The sequence below is a fragment of the Schistocerca nitens genome, chromosome 10 (assembly GCF_023898315.1).
Source record: "Schistocerca nitens isolate TAMUIC-IGC-003100 chromosome 10, iqSchNite1.1, whole genome shotgun sequence".
Taxonomy (NCBI): domain Eukaryota; kingdom Metazoa; phylum Arthropoda; class Insecta; order Orthoptera; family Acrididae; genus Schistocerca; species Schistocerca nitens.
In genome coordinates, this window is record NC_064623.1 from 7059973 (window position 1) to 7083559 (window position 23587).

Consider the following 23587-nt stretch of genomic DNA (forward strand, 5'->3'; position numbering starts at 1 on the left):
CCGCCGTCACTTTGCCCGCTCCGATATATACGGCAGACGCGTCCGGCGGAATGAGCGAGGTATAAAAGCCGGCCTTATCGCGCGGGAAGAGACGGACTCGACTGCTTGCTGATGATGGCGTCGCCGCCACCGGCCGAAACGACGCCGGCTACCTCAGCCAGTGGCACTTCGGCCGTCGGTTGCAACTCCGCGTCCCGGTCCGTGCCGGATTAGGACTCGATAAACTCTCGTCCGGCATAAAGTGGGCGCCGTAAGGCGCACTGGGCTGCTCCTGTCTGCGACACTCGTCTATACGACAGACGCGAAACAGAAAATTTATTCCGGTCCGAAGATGGTCATCGTCGACGGAAATTAATTACCTGATTAGTAAACTGCTGTGGTCCGTGACTGGATATATAATATATAATATATAGGAATATTTTAGAGCATAAATACTCAAATCGTACCAGTTTAAATTTATGTAGGAACTAGGAGGCTTCCACTATGATCAGAACGCTTCGCTTGTACACTACTGGCCATTAAAATTGCTACACCAAGAAGAAATGCAGATGATAAACGGGTATTCATTGGACAAATATATTATACTAGAACTGACATGTGATTACATTTTCACGCAATTTGGGTGCATAAATCCTGAGAAATCAGTACCCAGAACAACCACCTCTGGCCGTAATAACGGCCTTGATACGCCTGGGCATTGAGTCAAACAGAGCTTGGATGGCTTGTACAGGTACAGCTGCCCATGCAGCTTCAACACGATACCACAGTTCATCAAGAGTAGTGACTGGCGTATTGTGACGAGCCAGTTGCTCGGCAACCATTGACCAGACGTCTTCAGTTCGGGAAATATCTGGAGAATGTGCTGGCCCGAGCAGCAGTCGAACATTTTCTGTATCCAGAAAGGCCCGTGCATTATCCTGCTGAAATGTAGGGTTTCGTGGGGACCGAATGAAGGGTAGAGCCACGGGTCGTTACACATCTGAAATGTAACGTCCACTGTTCAAAGTGCCGTCAATGCGAACAAGAGGTGACCGAGACGTGTAATCAATGTCACCGCATACCAACACGCCGGGTGATACGCCAGTATGGCGATGACGAATACAAGCTTCCAATGTGCGTTCACCGCGATGTCGCCAAACACGGATGCGACCATCATGATGCTGTAAACAGAACCTGGATTCATCCGAAAAAATGACGTTTTGCCATTCGTGCACCCGGGTTCGTCGTCGAGTACACCATCGCAGGCGTTCCTGTCTGTGATTCAGCGTCGAGGGTAACAGCAGCCACGGTCTACGAGCTGATAGTCCATGCTGCTGCAAACGTCGTTGAACTGTTCGTGCAGATGGTTGTTGTCTTGCAAACGTCCCCACCTGTTGACTCAGGGATCGAGACGTGGCTGCACGATCCGTTACAGCCATGCAGATAAGATGCCTGTCATCTCGACTGCTAGTGATACGAGGCCGTTGGGATCCAGCACGGCGTTCCGTATTACCCTCCTGAACCCACCGATTCCATATTCTGCTAACGGTCATTGGATCTCGACCAGCGCGAGCAGCATTGTCGCGATACGATAAACCGCAATCGCGATAGGCTACAATCCGACCTTCATCAAAGTCGGAACAGCTGAACATATGACTCTCTTAGCGGGCAAACGGTGAATACTGTGCCTTGTGTCTTTATGAGCATCCAACACATTCTAAGGAAATAGAAGAAATCGAAAGAAGAATGCGCAGCTAGGAAAGCGGGCGTTTTTTGTATTACCATGTTCATAGCGTGGTCGGCGTGGCGGTGGAGTCAGCTGATTGCGTGCGGCTGAATCGAGACTCTGCCGGCGTCGTAGTTGATAGCGTCTAACATGCCCTACGCTGAAAATAGTGACCGAAACCTGCTACTGGAAGTTATCATTACTTGACAACGGTATGCGTCCATCTGCAAGTGCAAACCTACGTGAAACTGCATTAAACAAAGCTCAAAACTGTTCCGACAGTACTACCGTCATCGGACATGTAGTAAATCAAAATGCGATCCTCAGTTAAGCTCTTGATAACGCGCACCGTGAGTGAAGCTCGCCTACTTGGATCTAACACACTTTGCTCTCTACTCTGTTTGCGACGAATGCAAAGTGCATTGTCCCATGACAAGCGATAAGAGAATCGGAAGCAGTCGAGAGTGAACTCCTGCCTCCTGTCAAACAATATTCGGAATCCTTTACTAGTGCGCTCCTCGCACCTGGAGAGAGAGAGCCGCTCCCCTTGTCTCCGCTCTTCCGCAAATTACATAGCTCGTACTATTTTTCAAAACGAACGTTAGATTCTTGCCAATGAAGAAGTCCTTTTCAAAATTTCCTCCCTCCTTACCGTCCCATTCCGCGAGGAAAAGAGAGCCATACTCTGTGTGAGACAGAGTATACAAATAAACCAGGACTTCTCCCTTTGAGTATCGCCGCTACGCTCCCGGTTGTTCTGCTCGCGGGAAACGGCCAAAATTCCCCGGGCCACTTGAGGTTCTTGCACACCCAAGTCGTTCTGTTGCTATTCAACTCTTCTGTCCGTGTTACCTAGAATCGTGACAAAACTGTTTTTCGCTCTAAATTTGTAGTTTCCGCTGCCTCGGACACACGTGCGATTGTCCACGGCTTCCCTTGGCAGCGTGTTGATGTATGCAGCGTCGTCGCCTGTCGCTAATCCTCTGGGGGCCTGCCCTCTGTGAAGCGTGCCGACATAGGCGCGCGACCGCCGCTCGCCCGTGGGCGCACTACCTGTGTCCACCTGGCCGCCGGGCTTCCCAGCTAGGAACGCATCAGAAGAATTCCTTTCATGCACAAAGTGTACCAAGTTCGCAAAGAGAACAATCATAGCCCTTTACCGATGCTTAATGACACAATAATTCACCTCCAACACACTTCATGTTGTTGTTGTGGTCTTCAGTCCTGACACTGGTTTGATGCAGCTCTCACACACTTCACATATTGCAATAAACTAATTGATTTTCAAACCAATTATCTCCTTTAATTATAAACATGAAAAGCTTTGACACCTTCCAACGTGCCCAGTTCAGTCGGAGTTGCCGATGTCGTGGTATTAACATTGTCACATGCACGGGTTGTCGGCTGCCGGGTCCCATCGTTATTAGGAGTGTTGGTTGCACTGTGTGTGCTCAGACACTCTCGTACTCTGCCCAGCACTAAAGTCCGATGTTAGTTCCGCCACAGTTCGCCGCCTGTCCTGTTTTGCCAGTCTGCTCACCCTACGACGTCCGACATCTGTAAAGAGCGTCGGCTGCCCAACCCCACGACGTCTGGACGTGCTCTCACCTCGGTTTCGCCACGTGTTGAAGACACTCACTGCCGCACTCTTCGAACACCGGAAAAGTCGTGCAGTTTCCGAAATGTTCGTGCGGAGCCTCTGTGCCATCACAGTCTGCCCTGGGTCAAACTCAGACAGATGGCGCGCCTTCTTCATTCTGTGCACGGACAGCACACTGACTATCGCGTGCACTAGTTTACATCGATAGTGCGTCTGCGTGCAGTCGAATTAAGTCGGGTGATTCTGAGGGAATTAGATTAGGAAATGAGACAGTTAGAGTAGTAAAGGAGTTTTGCTATTTGGGGAGAAAAATAACTGATGATGGTCGAAGTAGAGAGGATATAAAATGTAGACTGGCAATGGCAAGGAAAGCGTTTCTGAAGAAGAGACATTTGTTAACACCGAGTATAGATTTAAGTGTCAGGAAGTCGTTTATGGAAGTATTTGTATGGAGTGTAGCCATGTATGGAAGTGAAACATGGACGGTAAATAGTTTGGACAAGAAGAGAATAGAAGCTTTCGAAATGTGGTGCTACAGAAGAATGCTGAGGATTAGATGGGTAGATCACATAACTAATGAGGAGGTATTGAATAGAATTGGGGAGAAGAGGAGCTTGTGGCACAACTTGACTAGAAGAAGGGATCGGTTGGTAGGACATGTTCTGAGACATCGAGGGATCACCAGTTTAGTATTGGAGGGCAGCGTGGAGCGTAAAAATCGTAGAGGGAGACCAAGAGATGAATACACTAAACAGATTCAGAAGGATGTAGGCTGCAGTAGGTACTGGGAGCTGAAGAAGCTTGCACAGGATAGAGTAGCATGGAGAGCTGCATCAAACCAGTCTCTGGACTGAAGACCACAACAACAACAACATGTCTGCGTGGTCGTAATGTTCTGACTAATCAGTGTATGTGCTGTGTGGTTGTCTTTAAAAACTCAGACAAATGCTCTAATGTCGTGCGACTGGTGAAATACAAAGCGAGACAGTTACACCAACTTACATTTGTTTGTGATCATTCTTCCATCTCGTTTTCCTTCGTATGCATTTCTGTAAACAACTGCGACACATAAGCACTTGACAGAATGCATAATTTCAGCTGCAGCTGTAGACATGTTCGTTCCATATAATTTTTTTGTTTACGATGAAAAAATTCCCCCCTAAGCAAAGTTTCACTCATTTTCCAATAAGCAATGATCTCAACTACCTAACGTAAGCAAGGAGAATGTGTCGCAGGTGCAACAAGTTGCTAAAAAATTTCTTTTTGTTGGAATGAATAAAATCTTGGCTTTCTGGACAATTTTTGGATTCTAAACCAAAAAGCGCATGTTTAAAATTCTGACCACTTTGCTCCTGTTTTGTCTTTAGATTTTCTCTGGAGATTTGATTCTAAAGTCTTCTTTCGAAACATATTTCTATTAAGAATGTCACCCTCTTCAGTCTACATTTCTGTCAGGTCAGTTCTGGTTTCTTGGAGCCACTTGCAGCAGCGAGATTTTTTCCCGGCTGAAATGCAAAAGATTCGCTTGTATGTCCAGTTTTCATTCATCCGAACCAGACAGCCGTAACACAACATTCTACATTATCTCATCGTTACATTTACTTGATCATTCCCCTTGTACAGTTATCATAACTCTAGTTCCTCTGTTAACCGTTGTTTTTTTTTTTTTTTTTTGTTCCCAATATTTTGCTGAAAATTTTTCACTCCTACTTTTCCATGTTTTCTACTTCTCGCGTCTTAATCAGATAGAGGCATTCTACAGCGTATAAAAGTTCCGATTTTATTACTGAAGCATGATGTCATAATTTTACTTGAAAGGAGGTGGATCTCGCATTGAACACAACTTCAGTCAACTTGAAGACCATTTCTATCTTTCTTGCCACGCGTTAATTAACCTCCCCATAACGACCTTTCTTTTTCATTGCACCACCAAGATATTTAAATTTATTGCCATTTAATTTTCCCGCAGCTGTGTTCACGATATTTGAAGCATTATGTATATTTGTCATATATTCAATTTTTGCGTCAAATATTTGAAGGCTAGCTGTTGAAAGGTGCCCACACTGAGCCACAGCGCCAGAGATCGCTAGAGAGCATTGTTCCGCCGCCTCCACTGGCAGTGATTATTGAGATGTCGTAGTAGGCAGTGCTTGTCGAGGACTCGTAGTAGTCAGTTCGTGTTGAGATGTGCTAGTAAGGAGTGCTTGCTGAGATGTGATACTGAAAAGTTCTTGTTGAGATGTGGTAATAGCGAGTCGGTGTGGAGATATACTGTAATGATTAGAGTGATTTTGGTCAATATATGAAGGTAACGAAACTTGATTTATTTTTCATTATTTCCATGTTTTAAATAATGCGTCATTACAGGTTCAGTCAACAAAGCATCTGGCTTGTGTTCTTGTATTAGAGTGTAATTCTGGTTTTCTTGAGTAATTATGGTATTTTTAATTTCTTTAATTAATTCAGTGTAAATGATATTTAAAATTTCTTGTGTTATTGAAGAAGAACCGTGCCAGATGCGTACGTTGAGTCATACTTCCACACACAGAACAGTTACACTTGTGCTTTGGTTTCGTAGGTTTTATAGTTGCTGGGGACTTAATTAATTAATTAATTGTGTTAATGAAAATTTCCATTTCATTCTTTGTTGTTGTTCTAAGCAGTCAGATTGCGTAATAATAACAGTCAGGGCCAACCGTTACGAGACTTCGTAATCGGACATACTAAAGCAAAAATTAAAATTATTTTCATTACATTTTAATTAAGCCCCCATGCACTGTTTCCACAGTTCTCTTCATGATGTTGATTTATCCCTGTTACCATAGCGATATTTTCGTACAGAATTGCAAAACCTAACCCTGAATTCTAAGATTCTTGTATTTATAGTCCAAAGTATTGTTACAATCATCAACATGATGACGTTCAGCAGCCGTATATGAGTCTTAATGAAGGAGAAGAACAGCCAACCGGTTGGCTATTTTTAACGTTCATCAAAGTACACTACTGGCCATTAAAATTGCTACACCACGAACATAACGTGCTACAGACGTGACATTTAACCGACATGAAGAAGATGCTGTGATATGCAAATGATTAGCTTTTCAGAGCATTCACATAAGGTTGGCGCCGGTGGCGACACGTACAACGTGCTGACATGAGGGAAGTTTCCAACCGATTTCTCATACACAAACAGCAGTTGACCGGCGTTGCCTGTTGAAACGTTGTTGTGATGCCTCGTTTAAGGAGGAGAAATCCGTACCATCACGTTTCCGACTTTGATAAAGTTCGGATTGTAGCCTGTCGTGATTGCGGTTTATCGTATCGCGACATTGCTGCTCGCGTTGGTCGAGATCCAATGACTGTTACCAGAATATGGAATCGGTGGGCTCAACGACGAATCTGTGTGCACGAATGGCAAAACGTCATTTTTTCGGATGAATCCAGGTTCTGTTTATAGCATCATGATGGTCGCATTAGTGTTTGGCGACATCGCGGTGAACGCACATTGGAAACGTGTATTCGTCATCGCCATACTGGCGTATCATCTGTCGTGATGGTATGGGGTGCCATTGGTTACACGTCTCGGTCACCTCTTGTTCGCATTGACGCAGTGGACGTTACATTTCAGATGTGTTACGGCCCGTGGCTCTACCCTTCATTCGATCTCTGCGAAACCTTACATTTCAGCAGGATAATGCATGACCGCATGTTGCAGGTCCTGTACGGGCCTTTCTGGATACAGAAAGCCACGATTTTATTCATTCAAACCAAAAGAATTTTTTTATTAACTTGTTCGACTGCTGCCCTGGCCAGCACATTCTCCAGATCTCTCACCAATTGACAACGTCTGGTCAATGGTGGCCGAGCAACTGGCTCGTCACAATACGCGAGTCACTACTCCTGATGAACCGTGGTATCGTGTTGAAGCTGCATGGGCAGCTGTACCTGTACACGCCATCCAAGCTCTGTTTGTCTCAATGCTCAGGCGTATCAAGGCCGTTATTACGGCCAGAGGTGGTTGTTCTGGGTATAGATTTCTCAGGATCTATGCACCCAAATTGCGTGAAAATGTAATCACATGTCAGTTCTAGTATAATATATTTGTCCGATGAATACCCGTTTATCATCTGCATTTCTTCTTGGTGTAGCAATTTTAATGGCCAGTACCGAGCGAGGTGGCGCAGTGGTTAGCACACTGGACTCGTATTCGGGAGGACGACGGTTCAATCCCGTCTCCGGCCATCCTGATTTAGGTTTTCCGTGATTTCCCTAAATCGCTTCAGGCAAATGCCGGGATGGTTCCTTTAAAAGGGCACGGCCGATTTCCTTCCCCATCCTTCCCTCACCCGAGCTTGCGCTCTGTCTCTAATGACCTCGCTGTCGACGGGACGTTAAACACTAATCTCCTCCTTCTCCTCCTTTAATGGCCAGTAGTGTATTACTATTGTTATCGTTCTGTTTCTTCAATTGGAGTACCACAGCCGTGAATTAATGTACAGTAATGAAATTTTGGGAATACGTTTGTCTAGGTAATATATTTAAGTTATTAACATTGCAAGACTACAGGTTAATGTAAGAGCGAGATGATTCATTAAAAATGTGCTCATCTCTCGCTTACTCTGCTCGTACATTAATAAGCGGAGTAACTGCCAGAATGCTAAATGCAAACATGAATGCACTGCGTTGTACTGGTGGCGGATGTCAGTTTGTGGGATGGAGTTCAATGCTTGTTACTCTTGATCGGCCATTACAGGGACGGTTAATGCTTTTTGTGGATGACGAGGGAGCTGCCGTCCGATGATGTCGCATATGTACTGGACTGGAGACCGATCTCGTGATCGAGTACGCCCACCATCGAACAAAATGGAGACAGCAAATCCACCCAACGGGCCCTGACAACAGGCGTGATAAACGCTAAAGGGAGAGGAGAAGAAAAATATACCCTTTGCGCTATGCTGATGATGCTATCCTCATTGGAGGAAGTGAAGACGAACTGAACTACCCGTTCTCCATTGTAAAGACTCTTATTGTGGACTTAGAGCTAGAGATAAAGATGATAAAGGCCGTAGTGGTGGTTACGAGTCGGCAAGGTTTACGTCAGAGCCAACTTACAGGTTGCTTAAAGAATCTCGAGCTACTGAATGATCGTATATATCCAAGATCTCCGATCAATGGCACAGAAAACGGCAGGCCACCATTGGCCGACCTGCAACGGTTAAACTCATTAAGATGTGGCAGAACGCGACAATAGTCAACACAACGAATGGGCTTGGTGGAAATGTTGGTATTCCCTGTGTATTTTCACGGCTGCGAGACCTGAGACGTGAAAAGGTAGTGTAAAGAGCCGAAATGATGCCTTCGAGATGTGGTGATGGCGAAACATGTTACGTATACCATGGAGAGAAAGAAGAACCAGTGTTGCAGTTATAGAAGAACTTAGCACCAGAGAAAGTTTATCCTTTCATGTCAGTAATTCCAGCTCTTTCAGCATATTTTGAGAAGAGAAGGGGTCAATTTAGAAAAGACCATCTTATGGGGCAAAACGGGGGGGTGGAAGGCCACGAGAAAGAGTAGCAAGTAGACTGCTGGATTAAACGAAGAATATTACAGGCACATCTCTTCACATTATACACTGAAGAGGCAAAGAAACTGGTACACCTGCCTATCTTGTAGGGTCCCCGCGAGCACGCAGAAGTACCACAACACTGCGTGGAATGGACTCGACTAATGTCTGAAGTAGTGCTGGATGGAACTGACACCATGAATTCTGCAGGGCTGTCCGTAAATCCGTAACAGTACGAGGGGATGGAGATCCCTTCTGAACAGCAGCACGTTTCAAGGCATCCCGTATATGCTCAATAATGTTCACGTCTGGGAAGTTTGGTGGCCAGCGGAAGTGTTTAAACACAGTAGAGTGTTAGGGGTGTCGCATTGTCCTGCTGGAATTGACCGTTCGTCTCAGTGCACAATGGACATAAATGGATGCAGTTGGTTCAAATGGCTCTGAGCACTATGGGAGTTAATTTCTGAGGTCATCAGTCCCCTAGAACTTAGAACTAACCTAAGGACATGACACACATCCATGACCGAGGCAGGATTCGAACCTGCGACCGTAGCGGTCGCGCAGCTCCAGACTGTAGCGCCTAGAACCGCTCGGCCACACCTGCCGGCGGATGCAGTTGATGAGACAGGATGCCTACATACATGTCACCTGTCAGAGTCGTATGTAGACGTATCAAGGGTCCCATATCACTCTAACTACACACGCGCCAGACCATTACAGAGCCTCCACCAGCTCGAACAGACCCCTGCTGACCAGGGGTGCAAGGATTCATGAGATTGTCTCCATATCCGTACACGTCCATCCGCTCGATACAATTTGAAACGAGACTCGTCAGAGCATGCAACTTGTTTCCAGTCATCCACAATGTCGGTGTTGACGGGCCCAGGCGAAGCGTAAAGCTTTGTGTCGTGCAGTCATCAAGGGTACACGAGTAGGCCTTCGGCTCCGAAAGCTCATATCGATGATGTTTCGTTGAATGGTTCGCACGCTGACACTTGCTGATGGCCCAGCACTGAAATCTGCAGCAATTTGCACTTCTGTCACGTTGAACGATTCTCTTCAGTAGTCGTTGGTCCCGTTCTTGCAGGATCTTTTTCCGGCCGCAGCGAGATTTGGTGTATTACCGTATTACCGATATTCACGGTACACTCGCGAAATGGTCGTAAGGGAAACATTTCATTGCTACCTCGAAGATGCTGTGTCCCATCGCTCGTGCGCCGACTATAACACCGCGTCGAAACTCACTTAAATGTTGATAACCTGCCATTGTAGCAGCAGTAATTGATCTAACGGCTGCGCGAGACACTTGTGGTCTTATATAGGCGTTGCCGCCGGTAGCGGCATATTCTGCCTGTTTACATATCTCTGTATTTGAATACGCATGTCTATACCAGCTTCTTTGGCGCTTCAGTGTGTTAAGAAGAACTGAAGATCGTTGGGAATGGAGAAGTCTTCTCGTAGATTCAGCTATTTAAGAATTGAACGAAGAAATGAGGTCCCGACAATGAGAAAATGAATAAAGTGAGCGAGGATGATGCTTATTAGTATTGGTTAAAAACAGTCTTGGTTGCAATTTTAGTTTTTTATTTTTCAACGACGCGTTTCGCCTTATTTAGGCATCTTCAGGTTATCTTTGTAGATGGACGCGAGAGGTACCAAGATCTGCATAGCACGTTCCCGTTCACAGGAGCGAGTAACAGAGTAAGATGGGGGCTCAGGCAGTAAGCTTACTATGCAGATCTTGGTACCTCTCGCGTCCATCCGTAAAGATAACCTGAAGATGCCTAAGTAAGGCGAAACGCGTCGTTGAAAAATTAAAAAAAAAACTAAAATTGCAACCAAGACTGTTTTTAACCAATACTGTTAAGCACTGCTATTCTGTACACCACATATGGACTGGAGCCGGCCGCGGTGGCCGAGCGGTTCTAGACGCTCAGTCCGGAACCACGCGACTGCTACGGTCGCAGGTTCGAATCCTGCCTCGGGCATGGATGCGTGTGATGTCCTTAGGTTAGTTAGGTTTAAGTACTTCTAAGTTCTAGGGGACTGATGACCACAGATGTTAAGTCCCATAGTGCTCAGAGCCATTTGAGCCATGGACTGGAAGAATTTCTATGATGCTTATTATTATTTTTAGTTTACACGACCCGTGTACCAGAGAGTCGTGCAGAACCTGCAGTGTCCGGTCCCGTCCATGATGTAACTTTAATGTCGCTATTCAGCATATTTAATCTGGTGGTGTGGCTTCTGGGGTACGAAGCCGGTCGTTAAATAAACTCGGCGGCGTTTTGCGCTTAACGCGGCAGACCCCGCAGTTTGCGCCGTGCAAAGTGTTTGCCGGCGCCCCTCGTCCCACCTGCAGCGCGCCTGCGCACTCAGATAAGGCCGGCCCGGCGGCAGATGGAGCCGTTGCACCCGCCACGGCGGCGGCCGCCCCGCAGATGAACGCGCTGTTTATTGACTGTGGCCGGCGCTGCCACGAGCTGCGCTGTACAGTAATGGGGCACGGCTGGCAGCGCCGGCGATCGGTCGTGCGAGGCTCTTTGCGGATTAGAGCTGTCTGAGCTTCGGCAGAATTTGTTACCTTTTATCCCACCACTGATGAGGTCGTCACATAACATTTGCAATAGAGATGTGCAATAATTTTTCTTAAGCTGGGATAAAGTCAGTGACAGAATCTGTGCAGATTAGTGAAACACATAACGTCCGAAAAATTGTTTCGGTTCTGTATTGATCTGCATGTTTTGCTTTATAGAACTTCTCACTCTCAAAGTCGAAGTGATTCGCATCTATAAATCGGGTTTCTTGCAGCACGAGAGTTTTGATGGTGAAACACACTCTCTCTCTCTCTCTCTCACACACACACACACACACACACACACACACACACACACACACACACAGGGTATCGGATGCACCTCAAAAAAATGGTTCAAATGGCTCTGAGCACTATGGGACTTAACATCTAAGGTCATCAGTCCCCTAGAACTTAGACCTACTGAAGCCTAACTAACCTAAGGACATCACACACATCCATGCCCGAGGCAGGATTCGAATCTGCGACCGTAGTGGTCGCGCGGTTCCAGACTGTAGCGCCTAGAACCGCTTGGCCACGCCGGCTGGCTCGGATGCACCTCTCTAAGACTAAAAGAAGATTCAAAACTCCCGCCCAGAACACATTCAACCGTTCGCCACCTTTTTGTCGTATCTTGTAAGCAGTGACAGAGATCACGTTTAAAAGTTCACATCGTAGTGGAGACATGACGTAATAAACACTGCGCTGCGTGAAAAATTGTTGCATCGTGCATGGCGGTTAAATTTGTTACTTGTTTGCTACTTATTCGCAACACATTTTGCAGAAAATATCCACATATTCCGCTGAATGCAGCTACAAAATTACACTCTTGTACGACTGATAGTTCGGGAGATAGGACGTCATAAATAATGAGCTGTCAAAAACGAAACGGCAGGGCGAAATTCGCTACAGGGACAGGAGAAATAAGTGTACAAATACTCACGCAGTATGTCAAATGTACGTGATTTGTGTGTATGTGGACAAAGCTGCATGTAAAAACTCCTCCTAAGCCCCGAAGTCGATTTCTACCAAACTTGGTACATGTATTAGTTACTGTCTGGAAAGAAATACTCTGGGAGTAAGAACAAGCAACCTACTCTGGGGTGGGATTGATAACGTGAAGTGAGAAGGGGGAAGGAAGAAATGAAGAACAGACAAAGAGGGGGATGTGGGACATGGATACAGATATAAGAGAGGAGGAGGTGGACAGAGAGAGGGAGAGGGGGAAATGGACAGTGAAAGGGAAGAGGAGGAGGTCGATGGAAGAGGGGGGGGGGAAGATGGACAGAGGGTTGAAGAGAAGATGTCAGAGGAGGAGTGGATGGACAGAATCAGGGGGAGCAGCAGAAGGACAGAGGTAGAAGGAGACAGAGTCGTGGATGGTGGACAGAGAGGCATGGTGAGATAGACAGAGTGTGGTGGATGGTGGAGGTGCACAGAAAGAGTGGAGGATGAAATGGACAGAGAGGAGAGGAGAGGATGGGATAAAGGGAGTGAGGAGGAGATTGGACAGGCGGAGATGGACTAAGGGGAGGAGGAGGTGAACAGAGGTGGAAAGAGCTGATGGACAGGGGGGTGGGGGAGGAGCAGCAGATGGACAGAGAGCGGGCCAGAGAGAGGTAGACAGAGTGTGTTGTGGTCACTGGACGGACAGGGAGAGGTTGAAAGCGGCAGAGAGGAGAGCAGACGAGATGGACAGAGTGTAGGGAGGGACGAGATGGACATAAAGAATTTGAATAAATAATACGTGGGCAACGCCAGGTACTCAGCAAGTACCTATAATAAAACGAAACCTATCTCATTAAAAGAATGTCGATACACTGTATTTCGTCAGTTCATGTGAACAGCTGTACCACCGTACACGTTTATGTCAACTGTACAAGTGGGCAAAGTAACTACTGATGAATGGAGACCGATGGGAAGGTTCTACAACAAACCCAGAAGTTGTACAAATCGAGAACTCGTTCTGAGCTGCACGCTGTTAACACTATTGCAGAGTTGCGGTTACTGTGCAGAGCGTGTGAGCAGGCGGGTACTTTGTGCGGTGTCGCGGTTAGTGCCCGGCGGTTGCCTGCAGCGGGGAGAGGAGCTTCGGACGTTACCTGCGGCCCAGTGCGCCGAGGCCCCCGATGGCGCCTCTGGAGAGACCGCTTTGCCGCTGCCTCTGGCTGCTGCTGCTGCTGTTGTTGCCGGCGCCGGTGACATACCTTGGCAGCTGCTGTTGTTGGCAGTGGGCGTCAGCGACAGCAGACGCGGCCGGCGCAGCAGCAGCACTGTCTTGTACGCCTGGCGGTACTGCTTGTTCATGATGACGTAGATGATGGGGTTGAGGCACGCCGACAGGTACAACATGATGTAGCCCAGCACGTGCAGTCCTGCGGGCGACAGAAATTTTACGTAAAACACGGAGCACTGCTTGCTCGCAATGTTTGTGTGCGAGGCAACTACGGTAGCCTGGATGGTCGGACAGGCATCTGTAGTCAGCCAACCCTCCCCACTGAGTGGGTCAGCAACCTGTCTGACTGTGAGTGAGCACACTGTGACTCCATAGCTGACCCTAGCTGCACCCAGTCGTGCAGCGGCTTTCACTGTCCCAAAACAGAAGCGGAAAGGGTGGGGTCTGGAATGGTAGGTGGCAGTCAGGGGTAGCAGATGGCAGTGCACTGGTGGAGCTGATGCAGCCACACTGTGGACCCAACCACTATAAAATCGCCCACACAAAGGTGAGCATGTTGGGCCAGGTACACTTGGCAGGGGGGGAGGGGGGGCTGGCCAATGGGTAGACCTGTGAGTAGATGGCTAAAGCCACCCATTCACAGGCCGACCAGTCGGCCAACATTGACCCTCCTCCCCCTCCCCCTACCCCTACCCTCCCATAAGCAGGTCACCAACCCATGTGATTGTGTGTGAGCATACGGCAGATGCATAGCAGACATTAACTGTGACCAGTCACATGGCAGCTTTCACCGTGACAAAACAGAAAGGAAAAGGGCAGAGTTGGGGTGGCAGGAAGCAATCAGGTCAAGCAGGTAGTGGTGTGCCACTGGAGCCAACGCACCTGAGCCATGGACCTAACCACTGTACAATTGCCCACACAAAGGCGACCATATTGGGGTGGACCCGCTTGGCAGGGGGGAGGGGTTGGCCAACCGGTCAGCTAACCTCCCCTCGCTATGAGTGGGCTGTCGACCTGTGGCAGAGTTTGACTGCGCCCAGTCGTGTGGCAGCTTTCACCTTCCCAGAACAGAACAGAAAAGGACAGAGTGTGCAATGGCAGGTAGCGGTTGGGGCTAGCAGGCAGCGATGCATCGGTGGAGCCGACGCACTGGACCACGGACTCAACCACTATAAAATTGCCCACATGAAGGCGAATGTGTCGGGGCAGATCCACTCGGCAGTGGAGTTGGCAGACTGTTTGGCTTCTGAATGGGTAGCTTCAGATAAGGTGTGTGATGCAGGCAGCAGTCAAAGGTACTGCACAATGTTTACTACTTGGTTGGACACAGAGACTGACACATGTTTTCCTCTCATTATGAGAGATGAGGGCTTTACACATCTACCAAAATTTACAGCAATTAGTTCGGTGGAAAACACAAAGAATCAGAAGTGATTAATAAGGCTTAAGGATAAGACTTCATATTCGCCTCTGACTGTCCTCATTATTACAATATAAGCTACTGCAACCTCAGTCTTAGATCATTTTCAATTCCTCACTGGTGATGAAAACACAGCAGCAGTCAACATTCATAAAAAGAGTAGAAATGTGAGCCTCCGTGGTTGCGTCAGCCTTTGTTAGACACTGATGCCGTGTGTGCATATTGCAGTAAACAGTACAATAAGTGGCATATACGAAGTCCTTTAAAGAACTGTACGAGACTGTGGTGCTGCAGTAAATACAATTATGTATAAGGATAAGAGTATAATGGAGGCAACAGCTGAAGTGACGTAACATTATTTACACCTTCACTTGACAAGGTCTTCTGCAGACGGAAGCAAACTCAGCCTTACTCTAACCTAGGTAGTTTTTAGAAAGAAAATTTCTTTTGGCAAGTGAGTGCCTTTATTTGCACAGGATAGGAGGGCGTTAATGCAGCAGCAACAAAATCTGCTAACAAATAATTTGATTGGCGAAATGAATAACCAGAGCTGGCGAATCAGGTGGAAGGACACACGCTGAGGAAAACTGTCTGAAAGTACTGTAGCGCACAATAAATCAGATAGGCATCTGTACATTCTTTCATCTGAGGTCAAGTTGAGACGATACAACGGAGGCACCAGTAAAAGGGATCTCACGTTAGTTACAGCTCAACTGGACACGTTACTCTGCAGGTATCGGCAAACAAAGCATTACTCAAAATAGTGTCGAAATCATTTTAGATGGGACCCATTCTTTTTGACAGGTAGAAAACGATGGCGTTACACAACAGAAATGAAACCTGCTAACAGGTAGTTTGGTTGGTGAGATGAGGAAACCGAGTTTGCTGGTCGATGTAAGGATTTATCCAGAAGAAAGTTCTGCAAATTGCTGGAGACGAACGACAGAGTTAGAGTGGAAGACACTGCTGCTATACCTGATGCAGAACACTTGAACGCGAAAGCCCAGAATCACCACGTGCTGATCTGGACTGCACCATCCGGTGTGCCGTTTGTTTCAAAGCTCTAGCTCACACCCAGCAAAGCAACTACCCGAGTTTCATCAATACAATGGGGATATTATTGTTTGTCGTTTGTTATGTTAGCGTGTGGTGAATAGCACTCAGGTATCTAAAGTGCAATCTTTGAGGCGTGCTGAAAAGTAATGCTTCCGAATTTCTCATGTGAGAACTCTTACAACTTTTTCAATAAAACAAACTTCATTAACATTTCCCATCTGTATTCCTCATGTCTACATACTTATTTCTCAACATAGTCAGCCCAGCGATGAACATATTTCTCCCACCAGGATGCTATTTTGTTGATACCATTAATTGTAGCATATTTGATTTTGTTGATAAAACCACAACCTCAGCTCTGTTTGCACCACTTCCCCACTGTCAAAGTGAAATCCTCAAAGGTGTACTTCAAGTTTTGGAAACAGATGAAAATCGGATGGGGCCAAATCGAAATGGTATGGAGGATGATCGATGACAGTGAACTCGAGGTGTTGAAGGGGACGATGCTCCATGTGTGGACCATGTCTTCGAATTCTGAATTCAATTGCAGCAAGCTGGAACATGGCGCTGTGTAACATGCGTATCTCATGCACCGAGATAGTCACGTTACACAGCGCCACGTTACACGCTACAATTCGGAGCGCTCTAGCGTCAGAGGGTTGCAACTTGCGTCAGTGAAGCGGGAAAGTCGACTGAGTTATATGCATGACACATAATGCCTCAACCGATCTTGTGAACAGCATAAAAAATTCGGAGGAAATAGTTTCCAGCGTGCCCTCATAACTGTGCTTCTAAACAGATGCAACTTTAGCGTGTTTTGCACAACTTTGAAATATAGAAAGGTTTGATAGCATAATTCTTTATGTTTCTCATGTACTGACGTAGCCACGTTACACAGCGCCATAACGAACTGTGCGATCAAGATCTTTCTATATTTCAAAGTTGTGCCAAATCTGAATGGTCGTATGCTGGTGTAAGCTGTTGCCAGCACGTCGGTTGGCAAAGAGGTTGCAAGAATGTCGATAATAGTCGCTGAATCGAGGGCGTCTGTCAGGAGAGAGGCCAAAGACAGACTCGCAAGCAACGAGCGGACAACGCCCTCTCCACCGCCAGTATTTAGATCGCTGCAGCGGACCGGAGGGCCAGTTCAGTCACAGACCGTCAGCCCAGTCGCATACAGAGTCAGCCGCAGTTGCAGTCAGCTCGGTTACATAGTTGACATCTGTCAGTTCACGTCACCAGCTACAAGAGTGTAGTGTGTATGGCGGGACTTGTACTTCACGAGCAGTGGACTATTATGGAGCAGCTTGTACCACATCACATGGACAAGATAAGTAACTTCTTGTGAATAAAGAACGCTGTTGATACAGCCTCTCTCGAGATCATAGGCAATAATATCAAAGTTTCCAAAGATCAAAACATATTTCAGGTATTAGGCCGGTACACTCCAAGCAGGAAGCGGATACCGGCCACCAAACGACACCCTCTCCCTTGCTTCTCCTGGTACAGAACTGTACAGTGTCAACGACTGTACGAAATGTCACCTGCTTCGACCATGGATGCATTTCTCCGTCAAGTAATGGTTAACGTACGTCGCTGTCTTTCCTGATGCTGCATATAATTATTACCTTATTATTGCTTGCAAATGCTGCACTCAGAAATAGTTTTTCATAGTTATTAAATATGAATTCTGTACGGCAAACTCCGATATTGAATAAATTATTGTCCTGTAACAGGGGGACACTTGCGGACTGCTTTGCACTCTTCAAGTTTATCCATACCTATAACATTTCAAGGTGAGTGCACAGGCAACAATTCATTATAGAAATATGACGCAATGATAAAAAAAATCGAAAAAATGGTAGCTGAAGTTCAGAAGATATCCAAGAACCAAGTACAACGTGACAACTACTGAACTATAGGAGAAAAAAAACGTAAATTAGTTACAAACAACTGCGTGCACACACTTTATTCAACATGTAAACGTCACTAAAGGTATTCCGATTTAGATTATGACATGTTTGATATGCATGCCATCGTTGGCGACGATGTGGCGCAGATGAATAGCTAAATTCTGCATGAACCGTTGAAGTGTGGGAATATCCATGCTGTCGATGACCTCTTGAAGGGCTCTTTTCAGCTCAGCAATGGTTTTGCGGTTATTGATGTACACCTTTAACATAGCCTCACAAAAAAGAGTAGTGTGTGTTCAGATCCGGAGAATATTGGCGGCCCATCGAGGCCCATGCCAGTGGCCTCTGGGTACCCCAGAGCCAGAATGCGGCCCCTAAAGTCCTCCTGCAGGACATCAAACACTCTCCTGCATCGAAGGGGTCGAGCTCCGTCTTCCATGAACCACACCTTGTCGATATCAGAGTCACTTTGGATAATGGGGATGAAATCATCTTCTAAAAGCCTCGGCAGTCACCGTGCCTTAGAGGAATATCGCATCGATTATTCCGTGACTGGACATTGCGCACTACACAGCCACCCGTTGAGGATGAAGAGACTTCTCAATCTCGAAATGCGGATTCTCAGTCCACCAAATGCGCCAATTTTGCTTATTGATGAACCCATCCAAATCAAAGTGGATTTCGTCGCCAAACCATACTAATTCCCATCAAGCCCCGTGACCAGCTGTGTAGTTTGAACGTCCTAACGTAACCGCTCAGAAGTTATGACGATTCTATTTCATATAGTTCAATAATTGTCACTGTGTATTTGCTTTTAATACAGTCGCTGATAACTGAGTATATACACTATTCGACTGACAGTGTTCGGTAACTCACTAGTGGACATTAGTATGGAGGCGTGTCTACTCTCCGCTTTTATGAGGGCTTCAGTTCTGTTTGGAACACTTTCAACGAGGTGCGTGAATGTCTGTGAAGGAATGGCAGCCCATTATCCTTAGAGACTGAAAACAGTGAGGGTAGTGATGTTGGACGCTGGCAGCTTGAATGAAATCGACGTGCGAACTCTTATATCATTGTGTTCTGCTCGCGGTCCTGGGCAGGCAAACTTGTTACAAAAATATTACTGTCCACAAACTATTACCTGTCTGGTGCTACTTCATGACGCGGTGCACTGTGATGCTGATACAAACAGTCACAGGCCCTGAACTGTTCCTCTACTGCACACAGCAGACAATGCCTTAAACTGTGTTCATACCTTTCCACATTTAGCCTGTTCTTAAGCACAATGAGGGAACCACACCATAATTATGAAAAACACCCCAATACCGTAACACCGCCTCCTTCGAACTTTACTTTTGGCGGTTAAAGATGATGGGAAGTAACGTTCTCCAGGTATGTGCCCAACCCAAACCTTCCATCGAACGGCGACAGTGTATATCGTTATCGTCCACCCCAAATCTCTCGTTTCCAGCCACCCACTGTCCACTGGCACCACAGTTTACGCCACTACAGGCGTCACCTGGCATCGGCTACAGAATGAGAAGCTGCTCGACCACTGTACCCGGTTTCTTTTGACCCCTCTACGCACATTCATTGTGATACGTGGCACGTTGGTAGCCCAGCCTCTGCGTCGATGCGTTACTCAGCTGAGATCCAATGACTGGGCTGCTGCTTTTGGAGCCTCGAGCTCTCCTGACCAGTTCATTCTGCTGTTACCGCCTCTCTGCTGGCAACACGACACTCCCTGCGCCCTTTTATACTGGCGGGTTCGCCTCTTGCGACGTTACGTAGCGGTGTCTGGCTACTTTTGATTAGATATTGTAACATAAAAGTCTCGTGAAGGGTGAAATCGCTGTTTCCATTCTCAGTGATATAAACTTATGTTTTAACTTTTGTTTAAATTCTGTATTTGTCGTCAATTGGAAATCTTCATTAATTAATACTGAATCGTATTCTATTGTAACAATAGCATCTTTTAAGTTCTCATCACTGTTTCTGTATTCTTTCTGTGAATCTGCTATTGGATGCAGCTAGACGGAGAACCTGCACACTTTTCTGTGCAAGAACGTGCCGTACTTGATGTAGTATATCGCAGGCGTTGGATCGGAATGGCAGGTCGAATTGCTTGACCACCTCGCTTCCTCTGATCTGGTACCTCTTCACTTTATAGCGGTGGCATATATCAAAAAGTCTAGTGTGCGTGACACCAATTCCCGACAAAGTAACACTGCTCCCCAGGATACTTGTAGCGTCTGAATAGCTTCGTGGAATGTTTTGTGTACTTGGTGGGGTACATAAGATTTTTCTACGAATATGTTATGCCCATATATATACACTACTGGCCATTAAAATTGCTACACCACGAAGATGACGTGCTATAGAGGCGAAATTTAACCGACAGGAAGAAGATAATGTGATATGCAAATGATTACCTTTTCAGAGCATTCACACAATGTTGGTGTCGGTGGCGACACCAACAACGTGCTGACATGAGAAAAGTTTCCAACCGATTTCTCATACACAAACAGCAGTTGACCGGCGTTGCCTGGTGAAAGGTTGTTGTGATGCCTCGTTTAAGGAGGAGAAATGCGTACCATCACGTTTCCGACTTTGATAAAGTTCGGATTGTAGCCTGTCGTGATTGCGGTTTATCGTATCGCGACATTGCTGCTCGCGTTGGTCGAGATCCAATGACTGTTACCAGAATATGGAATCGGTGGGTTCAGGAGAGTAATACGGAACGCCGTGCTGGATCCCAACGGCCTCGTATCACTAGCAGTTGAGATGACAGGCATCTTATCAGCATGGCTGTAACGGATAGCCACGTCTCGATCCCTGAGTCAACAGATGGGGACGTTTGCAAGACAACAACCATCTGCACGAACAGTTCGACGACGTTTGCAGCAGCATGGACTATCAGCTCGGAGACCACCGCTGCGGTTACTCTTTGACGCTGCATCACGCACAGGAGCGCCTGCGATGGTGTACTCAACGACGAACTTGGGTGCACGAATGGCAAAACGTCATTTTGTTCTGTTTACAGCATCATGACGGTCGCATCCGTGTTTGGCGACATCGCGGTGAACGCACATTGGAAGCGTGTATTCGTCATCGCCATACTGGCGTATCACCGAGCGTGATGGTATGGGGTGCCATTGCTTACACGTCTCGGGCACCTCTTGTTCACATTGACGGCACTTTGAACAGCGGACGTTACATTTGAGATGTGTTACGACCCGTGGCTGTACCCTTCATTCGATCCCTGCGAAACCCTACATTTCAGCAGGATAATGCACGACCGGGTGTTGCAGGTCCTGTACGGGCCTTTCTGGAAACAGAAAATGTTCGACTGCTGCCCTGGCCAGCACATTCTCCAGATCTCTCACCAATTGACAACGTCTGGTCAATGGTGGCCGAGCAACTGGCTCGTCACAATACGCCAGTCACTACTCTTGACGTACTGTGGTATCGTGTTGAAGCTGCATGGGCAGCTGTACCTGTACACGCTATCCAAGCTCTCTTTGACTCAGTGCCCAGGCGTATCAAGGCCGTTATTACGGCCAGAGGTGGTTGTTCTGGGTACTGATTTCTCAGGATCTATGCACCCAAATTGCGTGAAAATGTAATCACATGCCAGTTCTAGTGTAATATATTTGTCCAATGAATACCCGTTTATCATCTGCATTTCTTCTTGGTGTAGCAATTTTAATGGCCATATATATATATATGGGCATAACATCTGATGGACTCCAAGTATATCAGGACGGATCTAGGTACTTTCAGCGCGGATCCACCACATCTTCCAACTCCCTGCAGGACTTAGTGAATGCTACGAGTGGTGGGCTAATGGATGAGAGCGCAACTTGCGCGTGAGAGGTTGAGGATTTGGTTTGAGGGGTTAAGGCCACTATTCTAGAGAAGTGGAGCATCCAGGTTCGAGTCCCGACCCGGCAGAAATTGCCAACCTCATCCACTGATTTATTTCATGTGTGTTGGCGACTGAAGTCCTCATTTCTCGTAATATATGTTGTGCCTATATTGAATGCGCTGGTTGTCATTTTGAACACCTTGTGTAATGTACGACATTGAACATACAGCACATTGTCTTTGCTAAACTTAAGGCGCATGTGCATTGACAGGCCATGTCGTTCCTGACAGTGCAAAGCTTTCTTTGGTTCTGGATTCCTTCCAAGACCACAAGCTGCTGTTCCAGACGTTTTGTATCTCGACTCCTTTATCAGCATCTTCAATTCGTGCAAGCCTTTCCCAGATCAATAACACTGCTGAACCTCTGGAAAACAAAAAGTATTTTATTCTCTATTTCGCGTCTCGCATTTTTATACCAAATTTTATTTTACTGTGAATACTAGAATTTTCTTGTGATTAGTAATTAAAAATAAAGACACGTCGTTTTCGTTAAAAGTCCGCCTCTGTATCTGGCTGCCGTGTGGCATGCCCGGGTTGGAATCCTGGCACTTTTCCCTGATGAGGGGTCTGGAACAGGGCGCACTCAGTGTGGTGTTCCCAGCTGACGGTCTGCTTGAGTGGGAAATATCGCCTCCAAAGTGTGTGAAGCCAACAAGGGTCGGGGGTCGGGCAGACGGTGTGCTCAGCCCGAGCCTCTCCATGTTGCATCCAATGACGTTCTTGGCAGAGGATCACAGGGCCGTCGCTCCCGACAGACCTGAACGTGGAACTTTGATTTCCTGCTTTTATTTCGATGTTCCTTTTAAATATTTGTTAATTAACATTTCCATTTGATTTTCGCCTCTTTCTTCTTTCTCCAAGTGTTTCTGTTGGCCTGTTATGGTGCCGTTGAGATCTCATGTCATCTTTCCATTGGTCGACCCAGTGATCTTACATCGTTGGGGTGGTAGTCTGTCAGAGATTTTGGAGTCTTAGTTTGAGCACAGTCGTCGTAGATGTTTTCCCCACCTGTATTGTTAGTTCTTTACAATATCTGTGGTGGGTTCCATTTCAACTTCCTTAAACACGCCTACATTCCTTTAATGATCCCATCTGGTGTAGCCAGCTGTTCGTCTCGAGAATGCCATTTTACAAGAAATTAGTCTTTTCGAGTATTTTGGCTTTTCTCTCCAGGCTTCGCTGCCCTAGCACAACTCTTGCCTAGGTTTTTTGTTTTTTCAGTCATCATTCTGCTGATGCGGACGGCCAGGTATTGCTCTCCTATACCAACCTCTTCATCTCAGAGCAGCACGTGCACCGTACTTACTGAATTATTTCCTGGCTGTAATCCAGTCTCTGTCTCCCTCTACTGTTTTTACCTTCTACAGCTCCATCTGGTACCGCGGTCGCTATTCCCTTACGTTTTAACCGGTGTCATATCACCCTGTTTCTTCTTTTCGTCACTGTTTTCCATTGATTGCTTCCCTTTTTGATTCTGCGGAGAAACTCTTCATTCCTTAACTCCACTCAATATAATTTCCAACATTCTTCTGTAATACCACATCTCGAATGCAAATTGTGATCTGATTCTATATGTGCTCCTGGGTACGCATTACAATCCACTATCTGATTTCGGAATTTCTGGCTCACCATGATGTAATCTAACTGGAATA

At 46.6% G+C, this 23587-nt stretch overlaps 1 protein-coding gene across 1 annotated transcript in view; it reads right to left on the reverse strand.

Moving 5' to 3' along the window:
- The window catches only part of LOC126210350 (G-protein coupled receptor moody), a 491669-nt gene that overhangs the window by 29524 nt on the left and 438558 nt on the right, over positions 1-23587 (reverse strand). Inside the window, exon 10 of the mRNA XM_049939564.1 lies at positions 13651-13818. Within this exon, the coding sequence (XP_049795521.1) occupies positions 13651-13818 (168 nt within the window). The remainder of the gene's footprint in view (positions 1-13650; positions 13819-23587) is intronic.